Genomic DNA, 10,756 nt, shown 5'->3' on the forward strand with positions numbered 1-10,756 from the left:
CCTCTTTTTACCATGGGCCAGAGACTGGGGACAATTCTATCCCTGGTGGTCCAGTGGTGAGATCCCTCACTCTTGTGAGCTCCAGCACTCTGGTCATATTACTATCATTGGATAATCTACAATGTCTTCACCTGGCAAAGATGCAAACTAGAAGACCTCTGTGAGGTAGATCAATGATGTCCCTTATGAGTCCATGAAAGGACAGAGCACCCTCTGCAGGGGCCAGCCAGGTCACACGTTGCGTCTCCTGGTCAAGGCGCTCTACAGATGGCTCTTTTTGTATTGTTGACTCCTTTTCTTTTACACTTTATATAACAGACCACATTGATAAATATCTGCCACTAAGCTGCATGTGAAATAAAGCCCAACTTCACACCTCATGAGTCACTGCTGAAAGCCCAGTTTGATTGGCCAAGATCTTTCAGCCAATCATATTTCTCCATTCATTTTCCATGCAGTCTTGATACCTTCGATGACAAGGTCATTTTATAATGTGTTTATGTTTTCAAAGACGTTAATGCTCATGTTAATTTTCTATAGGAACAAACTGGTTAGAGAATTCACATTACTTGACAATTCAGACATGCAAAGCATTAGATAAATAAAAGCTGTTTAAATATTGTAAAAATAATTCCAGGTGAGCATCATAATATGAACCTTAAACAATGAGCATCTCCTACTGTTTTTCTCAGAGACATATAATGAAGTCTGAGCTTATTAAACGTGTTATGTAATGACATATGGCTGAAAAGGTTTTAGGAAAACCAATAAAATTCTTTAAGTATTCCCTAGTGTCATTTGGTAGGGTTCTAAAAATGATAATTATTTTTAAAAAGCTCCTACCTTTGATGTAAACTTTGATGTCACCTCTACAGCGTGTGAATCAGGATTTGCTGTATATAAATGTCTGCGGGAAGGGTTCGGGCACATTTCGCCGAGCTCATTTTACATTATTTTAACCTCTACTCAAGCTACCATCATCGTAGAACACCATGTCTGGATCGAGGGATACCCACACGTATAGTGAAGAAGCTTTAAGCACAGAGGAATCCTGCAAGCAAAGTAAGAATGAGGACTTGTTCCATAACCATCTTAAATTGCATGATTTTAGTGGAATACTATCTTTGTTTTAAGCCCCATTACAGAATGGGAGTGTCACATTAAAATGTTGACTACCGCTGTTTAACACAGATTATTATTATTATTATTATTATTATTATCTACCAACCACTTTAGCATCCAGCCGTGTTAGGGGCAATGTATAGAGGGTATTACAGCTAGTTATGCCAAAGGTTTCCTTTTTGCTCCAAGAATGTACGTTATGTTATGAGTTGGGCTGTAAATAAGAAAGGATTGGTTGTTGGGTGTTTATCCAAGACAGGGCCAGCCCGCCCATAGATTACAATGGGGCCATGGCTCCAGGCAGCTCTTTGATAAGGGCAGCATTTTGCCAATCCTGTACACTTTACCCAGCCTGCTTTGGGGCCAGGGCCGCCTGTGTGCATATATATGGTGAGTACCTCTCTCTCTCTCTATATATATATTTGCAGTTCAAGTCCTCTGCAGTCCTCTGTGAAGAGAAGGCCCAGGAGTCTGGTCTTCCCCTCCAGCACAATCCTCTCCTCTTGTGAGCCATGGCAATGCTCCGGCATGTTTAATGAAGCAGTTTTTGTTTAGGTCATGCCCCTGTAATCTCTCTGCTCAATTATTTGCCATATTATAGGAGTCAAATTACTTTGTTTATGCAGCCGTAGTTACATCTCCTTGCATGTGACTTGCACAGCTTCCCATACACTTCCTGACACCTAACCTAGTTATTTTAGGTACCTGTACTCAGGGCCGTCTTTAATATTGATTGGGCCCTGGGCAAGCATTTGATGGGGCCCCCTGACTCCCACTCCCTGACATGCAATCACGCTCTCCACTTCCCAACACAGTAGCGGAACCATTTTCTCATGCTTTCAGAGTTGTATTTAGAGGTATGTTTGTGTGTTTGAATGGAAGCATGTTTTTGTATGGAGTATGTTTGTGTAAATGTAGGGGTGTGTTTGGAGGTGGTGTTGGTGTTTGAATGCAAGCATGCATCTATGTGTAGTTTTTTTTGTTTTTGCTTTTTAATGCTGGGATGTGTTTATATATATTTTTGGTGTTTAACACAAAGATGTGTTTGTATGTATTGTTGATGTTTCCATGCAGGACTGTGTTTGTATGTAGTGTTGAAGGTTGAATGCAGGGGTGTACTTGTGTGTAGTGTTGGCGATTTGAATGATGAGATGTATGCACATGTACACATACACTGCCACACACACACACACACTGTGATACACATACACATATACACACACTGTGATACACATACACACACACTGAAACACATGCAGACACACAGATATAAACACTGACACTCACACACATGCAGATACAGACTGACACAGATACACACACTAACACATACTGACACACAGATACACAACCTGACACACACAGAGAGACATATATACAAACACTGACACATATGGATGCTCAGACACACTGATGCATATACTGACACACATGAAGATACACAGATAACAATACTGACTATATACAGATGCACATACAGATATACACACGCAGGTACACACACCGACAACATACAGATACACAAATACATACAATGATAACATACAGATACACACCCTGACACACATACAGATACGCAGATACACAACCTGACACACATGCAGATACACACAGACCACATAGAGAAACATAGATATACTAAATACAGATGCAGATATATACACACACAGATATACATACTGACAACAGAGATACACACTGGCAGACATACTGACACACTGACATAGTGACACACACTGACAGACATACTGATACACACACAGAAATAGTGACACACACACACAGACACCCTGACAGACATATTCACACACATACACAGACATACTAAGAGACACACAGACATACTAAGAGACACACAGACATACTGACACACATGCAAAGTTTACATTTCTACACACTGACAGACATACTGACCCACTGACATACTGACAGACAAACTGACACGCACACTGACAGACAAACTGATATGCACAGACAGACATACTGACACGCACACATACAGACACACATACATAGTGACACACACACACACACACAAACACCCTGACAGACATACTGACACACACAGACATACTAAGATACACATACTGACACATTGACAGACATACTGACACACACACACACACACACAGACACCCTGACAGACATACTCACACACATACTAAAGACACATACAGATATACTGACACACACAGACACCCTGACACACACACACAGACACCTTGACAGACATACTGACACACATACTAAGACACACACAGATATACTGACACTGACAGACATACTAAGACACACAGACACCCTGACACACACACACACACACACACACACACAGAAATAGTGACACACACACACACAGACACCTTGACAGACATACTCACACACAACCTAAGGCACACACAGACACACTGACAGACATACTGACACACTGACAGACATACACACAGAAATGGTGACATACACACACAGAAACCCTGACAGACACAGACACAGTCCAGCTGTGTAAAATGAGGAATAGATATAATGGGGCACAGGGCAGTGCTGAAATGTAGCTGGAGGTTTTAATGACAGTAATTTCACCCATAACATAAAAGGACATAATGTGATTATGCAAAATAATTACATCATGAAGCTATTGGAGCATCTATAAAACCTTATGCAAACATAAAATGGACATTGGCATGCATGAAAGCAATTCCCCTCTGGATTTAAAATGGATACAGGCATAAGAATTAACCTGATATTGCAGGCATTTGTAAACGATCTATAAATACGTATAACAACTGGTCATTAAAGCTATATGTAAAGCCATCATCACATGCATATGCATATGCAAAGCACTTTATATAACGAACACACAGAGAAGCAGATCACTGTATAAAAAAAAATCTCAATACATTGCAATGTGATTTTTGTAGCCCAAGTCTTCACACCCTCCAAACTACGTAGCATGTACACTTTATAACGTTCAGATATACAACCAGGATGGGTAAAAAACTGTGCTCTAACCCATATGTATAGGAGCGTGTGTGTGTAGGTGTAATGTATGTGAAATATATTTTTAAGAGTATTAGTTTGCAGACTCAGGTTAGCAGCAAGTGAGTAGGAGGAGGTGGGTAACTCTATCTGGGAGGAAGTGACTCACGGCAGTCACTTCCTTCCAGCCTGCTGCAGTAAAACAAGGGGCCCGGTCGTGCTGTTAAAGGGCCACAGCTCCCAACCGGGCCCTCTTAGTGTGTGGCCTCCTGATGCAGCTGCAGCACCGGCGGGCCCATGGGGCAAATAACAATTTCTTTTACGGACAGCGGGGCCCACGGGGTAGCTGCTTTGGGTCCCCCAGGAGTAAGTGGGCCCAGGGCAGCTGCCCCGTTTGCCCCGCTTTAAAGACGGCCGTGCCTGTACTGCACAATCTGTTTAATCTAGAATTTTTTCATTCAGGCGGTTAGTCACTGACATTGGGTGATTAGAGCTGCATAAACAGAAACAAAAGTTATTTAACTCCTACATGACAGAGAATTGAGCAAAAGAGACTACAAGGGCATGATATATACACCAACACTGTTTCATTAAGCTAATGTTGTTTTCATGCCTTATAGCATCTCTTGAGGGATTACTGATATAATTAAAGGACAGCTGTGGACATATAAAGCACTTAATCTTGCTGTCTGTTACTTCCCTTAACAGTTTATAAAAGTGCAGAGTTCAATAGAAATGATCGCTTTTATTACTGGGTTGAGAAACACCATCCTGGCTGTCACTTAAACACCCAGTTATGATTTATTATGCTTCTGTTTAGGTCACAGAGCTAACATAAATTGGAGGTGCCCTAATCTAGCGCATTCCTGCCTTCCCTCCTTCAATGAGCTATATTACACACAAAATCATGACTGTCCTGATAAGCCAATGACTGTTGGGATGAATGCCTTGCACGTGATAAAAAGATCAACATTTTCCATGTTTTCTGGCATATTAAGCTGCCAGGAGACGAAGACATAGTCATGGAGGAACATGTGCTGTGGACAGAAAGAACCAGATCTGAAAATCTACCTTTCCCTTCCGCTCTGCGTGCAGCCATGAGAGTGGACATGTCCTCTTGAAGTTAATAACCCCACAAGTGACAGTTCCACTTTAATAATTATTATCACAGTGTATATTTTTTAAAGAGAAGCTTGCACTACCTGTAAAATAGAACATATCTGTAAAGAAACACTATCGTGTTAGGAATACACAGCTGATGCTGAAGATAAAATCGTCATAGTTTCTCTAAAACTGCAATGTTTTCACCTGCAGGGTTAAGGTGATAAGGACACTACTCTAAGTAAATTTCATAACATAATGTTGTCTGTGTGCCTATAGTGTCCCTTTACGGCCTCAGTTTAATTATTTTTATGATAATTTAAAAAAGCTTATCCAACATATTATTATTATTACTGGCATATTCCACAGCGCTGTACAACTGTGAAAAAGACAATACAGTACATACAGACCAATATAAAAGGTAGAGGGCTCTGTCTCTGAGCTTACAATCTAAGTAACTTGAAGCCTAAGTTAGGCGTAGCTGAGCAACAGCTAGATATATTTGGCAGTCATGGTGTAAAAGTTAAAATATGTGTACCGAGATTTATAATGAGTATGCTAAATATTTTTTTTTTTGTATACGCTAAAAAAACAGACACTTCTCAGCAACAAGAGGCTGAAAAGAGTCATCAAGAACACAGTAAAGGCCATCAAGAAAATAAACACTCTGAAGAGCGTACAAAATCTGGCCAACACTACGCTGAGGAACGCAGAGATACCCAAGACAATCATAAGGAACCACAAGAAAACAAGAAAACTAACCAAGAACAACCGCAGGAATTGAGGCACAACCAGGATAATAAAGAACGTTCACAGGAACAAAACAAGGGCAACCAACAACCTCTTCAGGAACAAAGCAAGGATCAAAAAGCACATAACCGAGATCTAAACAAAGGTGACCAACAGCACCATCATGAGCAAGACCGAAGCAAAGGTAACCAAAAACACGAGCACAGCCATGATCAAAAAGAACATTCACAGGACCCAAATAAGCATTACCAACAGCATTCCCAGGAACACAGAGAAGTTAAAAAAGAACATAACCAAAATAAAGGTGACCAGCAACAATCCCAGATACCCAACAAAAATCAAGAAAAGCATTTCCAAGACCAAAGCAAGGACAACCAACAAAAGTTCCAGGGTCACTACCAGGATCAAAAAGACAGTTTCCAGGACAAAAACAAAGGTACTCAACACCCACAAGAGCACAACCAGGGTCAAAAAGAACAGTTCCAGAACCAAAACAAGGGTAACCAACAATATTCACAGGAGCATAGACAAGATCAAAAAGAACATTCTCTGGCAGAAAAAAAAGATAACCAACAATCCCAGGAGCACAACCAGAGTCAAAAACAACATTCACAGGGCCAACATACAGATAATCAACAACATTCCCAGGAAAACAAAAAGGATCAAAAAGAGCATAACCCAGATCAAAACAATGGTAACCAACAACAGCATCAGGAGCACAACCAGGATCAAAAAGAACATTCCAAGAACCAAAACCAAGATAAGCAACAACATCGTCAGGAGGACAACCAAGAGCAAAAGGAACAGTCCCAAAACCAACAACATTCCCAAGAGCATAGACAAGATCAAAAACAACATTCACGGCAACAAAACACAGATAGCCAGCAATTCCATGAGCACAACCAGAGTCAAAACCAACATTCACAGGATCAAAGTAAGGATAATCAACAACATCCCCTGGAACACAAAATGGATAAAAAAGAACGTAACCAAGAACAAAATAATAGTAACCAACCACAGAATCAGAAGTACAACCAGGATCAAAAAGTACATTCTCAGAACCAAAACCAAGGTAACCAACAACATCATCAGGAGAACAACAAGGATCAAAAAGAAAAATTCCAGGACCAAAACAAAGATAATCAACACCCCCAAGAGCACAACCAGGATCTAAAAGAAAATTCCCAGAATCAAAGCAAGGGTAGCCAACAACATTACCAGGAACACAGACAGGATCAAAGAGGACATTCTCAGGAACAAAACAAAGACACTTTACACTCACAGGGACACAACCAGAGTCAAAAACAACATTCACAGGAGCAAAATAAGGATAACCGACAATATTCCCAGGAACACAGAAATGATCAAAAAGAACATAGCCAATATCAAAACAAAGGTATCCAGCAACAACCCCAGGAACATAACCAGAATCAAAAAGAACAAGCAGAAACTCAAGACCCAAGCAAAGGTTACCAACGACAGTCACAGGGTCACAACCAGGATCAAAAAGACCGCTCTCAAGACCAAAACAAAGGTATCCAGCAACAACCCCAGGAACATAACCAGAATCAAAAAGAACAAGCAAAAACTCAAGACCCAAGCAAAGGTCACCAACAACAGTCACAGGGTCACAACCAGGATCAAAAAGACCGCTCTCAAGACCAAAACAAAGGTATCCAGCAACAACCCCAGGAACATAACCAGAATCAAAAAGAACAAGCAAAAACTCAAGACCCAAGCAAAAGTAACCAACAACAGTCACAGGGTCACAAACAGGATCCAAGAGAGCGCTCCCAAGACCAAAACAAAGGTGATCAACACCCTCAAGAGCATAGTCAGGATCAAAAAGAATATTTCCAGAACCAAAACCAAGGTAGCGAAGAGCCTACTCAGGAACCCAACCAGGATCAAAAAGGACATTCCCAGCACCAAAACAAAGGTAACCAGCAACAATCACAGGAGCACAACCAGGATCAAAAAGGACATTCCCAGCACCAAAACCAAGGTAACTGACAACATGAACAACGAGCACTTATATCATATCCTCACCACATTCACAAACTGAACCCAAGTGGGGACTAGAAAGCAGTCTGGTCAGAAAAGAATCTGCCTCCCTGCCCGCTGAACACAGGAGACAAGTCAAAGATAGATGGAGACACTTCAAAGGGAGAAATGAGATAGAAGGAGATTAACTTGTTTAAAGGATACAAGTGGTACAGAGGGGAAGAGACAAATAGGCGTTATGATACAGAGAGAGACACATGCAGGTGAGATACAGGGATATACACTTTGGGTGTGAGATACAGAGAGAGACACATGGTGGTAAAATTCATGGAGATACACTGTGGAGAGACACAAGTGGCAAGCTACAGGGCGAGACACAAGTGTGGGGTGAGATACTGAGTGAGACAAAAAGTGGGTGAGATACATAAAGGAGTATGAGATGCATAGTGAAAAATACAAAGGTGAAACAGAAAAATAAAGGTGGGTGGAAGAGGTAACTATACCTCTGGTTCACACACACACACACACACACACGATTAACTTGATGGACACATGTTTCTCTTCAGCTATGTAACCTACTGACACTATGCATCATTTCATCACACTGACACACAATTTTTGTTTGTCTTCACACAGCTTCAAATGTATCCCTACAACTACATACCCATTAACTCTGCTGAAAAAAACCCACATCCCTGCATTCTCATACACCTGCATTCTCACACTCCACATGTATACACCCCAGCATTCAAACACACATACACTGCACACAAATACAACCCTGAATTAACACAGATTAACACTTTCATCCTAGATACAAGTATGTACCCACACTCACTCCAATAATACACATACTCAAACATTCACTCAGAAACATACCTTCATAACATGTGCAAACAAACAAATACAGACAAGGGTTAATTTACTGAGTCAAGATTTGTGGGGGACTGGCAAACACACTAAAGACTCAGACTCAGCACTTTTTCAATGCAGGGCTCGTGCTTCAAGATTTCTTTTTTTGGTCTATTTTTGGATAAACTTTTAAAATGATTTCTCAAAATATTAAAGTATCAAAAAATATATTATATATAAACAAATATATCAATATATAATATTTTTTTAAAATATATAAAAAAAAGTAACATATTGAATCACATTAAAACTTTATCCAAAAACATAAAATAATATAAAAGCTTATCCAAAAATATTAAATTGATGCCTAAGGACATTATTTAATATTTTGGAAAAGCGTTTCAAATGAGTTAATACTTTTGAATAAACTTTAAAAAAAAATTTTTTAAAAACATTAAAATATTAACAAATATTATATATATAAGAATATATAAATATATATGTAAAACAATATAAATACATTAAAATATTTAAAAAAAATATTATGTTGTTGTACAAGCTAATAAAATAATAAGAAATAATTTGAAGAGCTTATCCAAAATATATATATAATTATGAATATGGATGTGTTTACTGGACATGAAAATGGCCCCAGGACAAACATAGACAGTCCATCCCTGTCTTTTTTCCATACCTACCTCAAGTCTCACCACCTATTGGTATGGTGTGGCCCAGAGTCAGGAGGCTGCCAATACATCACTGTCATCCCATTGGTGGTTCTGTGCATTAACAGCGACAGGAGGGATACATTGCAACTTGACACGATAAAAAAAAATAAAAAATGAATTAGCTGTTAAAAAAACAAAACAGGTAACAGCAGGAAACTAGAATATCTCCTTAAAGACATAGCAGACTTAAAATAAAATAAAAATCAGCAGACAAATGTAAAAAAAAAACATTGATTGCTATTAAACATATCTGTGTGTAAAATATTAGAACTCACTGTTTAGGTATGAATTAAAGAAGGTTGTTTTATATTGTTTGTTTATTCATTTATTTATGTTTTTCCAGGCCTTACTACAGATCGTACCTCTGAAGGGATTAAACATGGAAATAAATACTTTTTTTAATTCTGTATTGATTTCTTTACAATTATGACCTAATGCCCTGCATATATATCTCCAGTAATATACCCTGGTATGTTCTATATTAAAATTATTTTAAAAAATTTCTTCCTCCAAACAATATACGGTACTCTCTTTATGATATTAATGATAATATTTGTATATAGTGCTTTCCTCTTAAAGTATTTTAGTGCTGTTTGTCTGTCAAATCTATTGCATCAAACATTACTCGAGTGAAATCATTTTTATTTTTTTTTATGCAATTTATAAAATTATTGTTATGTATAAAATGGCTTCTAAAATCAGCACGTTGTCCAATTCTGATTGCCAGTTTCATATGCTTGACTGCCATCAAGGCAACTATATGTTAACTGTACTATAAAGACAACTATACGTTAACAAACATTATAAAACAAAAAAAACATTTTTTATGCCAGTGCTAAAGTAAAATATCAATAAAACTTTCTAGATATGTCTAGTGAATTATGCATAACTAGATATAAAAGTATTCATTTTTAGGGGTGAACTGAGTGGACATATAATGCATACTAACATGCAATGAAGGTTCAATGATATTTACATCTGATTTCGACGCAGGCAGCTAGCTAAAGCTAAGGTCTTCAGGTAATGAACAAAACATTGCTTGATAAAAACTCATTAATAAAGAGTATATATACCTTTTGCTTAGAAATGCCTGATTCATTTTGTTCATTTTGATCATGAAATAGCAGTGTCTACATAACAGGGTGTACCTGCTAAACATCCCTATATTAAATGAAAAGACAATAAATGGCTAAAAGTATTAATTGGAATTAATAGCCCCCACA

The 10,756-nt window shown here is 38.6% G+C and overlaps 1 protein-coding gene across 2 annotated transcripts; it reads left to right on the top strand.

Annotated features, from left to right (window-relative positions):
• The first annotated feature begins 944 nt into the window (after positions 1–944).
• LOC134575418 (uncharacterized protein DDB_G0290685-like) lies at positions 945–10,168 on the top strand. 2 transcript variants are annotated; one of them, XM_063434724.1, is made up of 4 exons: positions 945–1,062; positions 5,795–6,955; positions 7,022–7,954; positions 9,877–10,168. In XM_063434724.1, exons 1-4 carry the CDS (start codon positions 993–995, stop codon positions 9,933–9,935), a joined length of 2,223 nt encoding a protein of 740 aa, XP_063290794.1. In that variant the 5' UTR covers positions 945–992; the 3' UTR covers positions 9,936–10,168. The 2 variants fall into 2 exon arrangements, with proteins under 2 accessions (XP_063290794.1, XP_063290793.1); XM_063434723.1 differs by having other exon boundaries at positions 5,795–7,954.
• The last annotated feature ends 588 nt before the right edge of the window (positions 10,169–10,756 follow it).

The sequence above is a fragment of the Pelobates fuscus genome, chromosome 10, assembly GCF_036172605.1.
Source record: "Pelobates fuscus isolate aPelFus1 chromosome 10, aPelFus1.pri, whole genome shotgun sequence".
Classification (NCBI taxonomy): domain Eukaryota; kingdom Metazoa; phylum Chordata; class Amphibia; order Anura; family Pelobatidae; genus Pelobates; species Pelobates fuscus.

Bases quoted from the DNA above. Each gene is read 5' to 3' on its own strand.
- LOC134575418 (XM_063434723.1), top strand. From the start codon at position 993: ATGTCTGGATCGAGGGATACCCACACGTATAGTGAAGAAGCTTTAAGC. The intron at 1,063-5,794 runs GTAAGAATGAGG...CTAAAAAAACAG, and splicing joins AGAGGAATCCTGCAAGCAAA to ACACTTCTCAGCAACAAGAG. The intron at 7,955-9,876 runs GTAACTGACAAC...ATGTTTTTCCAG, and splicing joins TTCCCAGCACCAAAACCAAG to GCCTTACTACAGATCGTACC.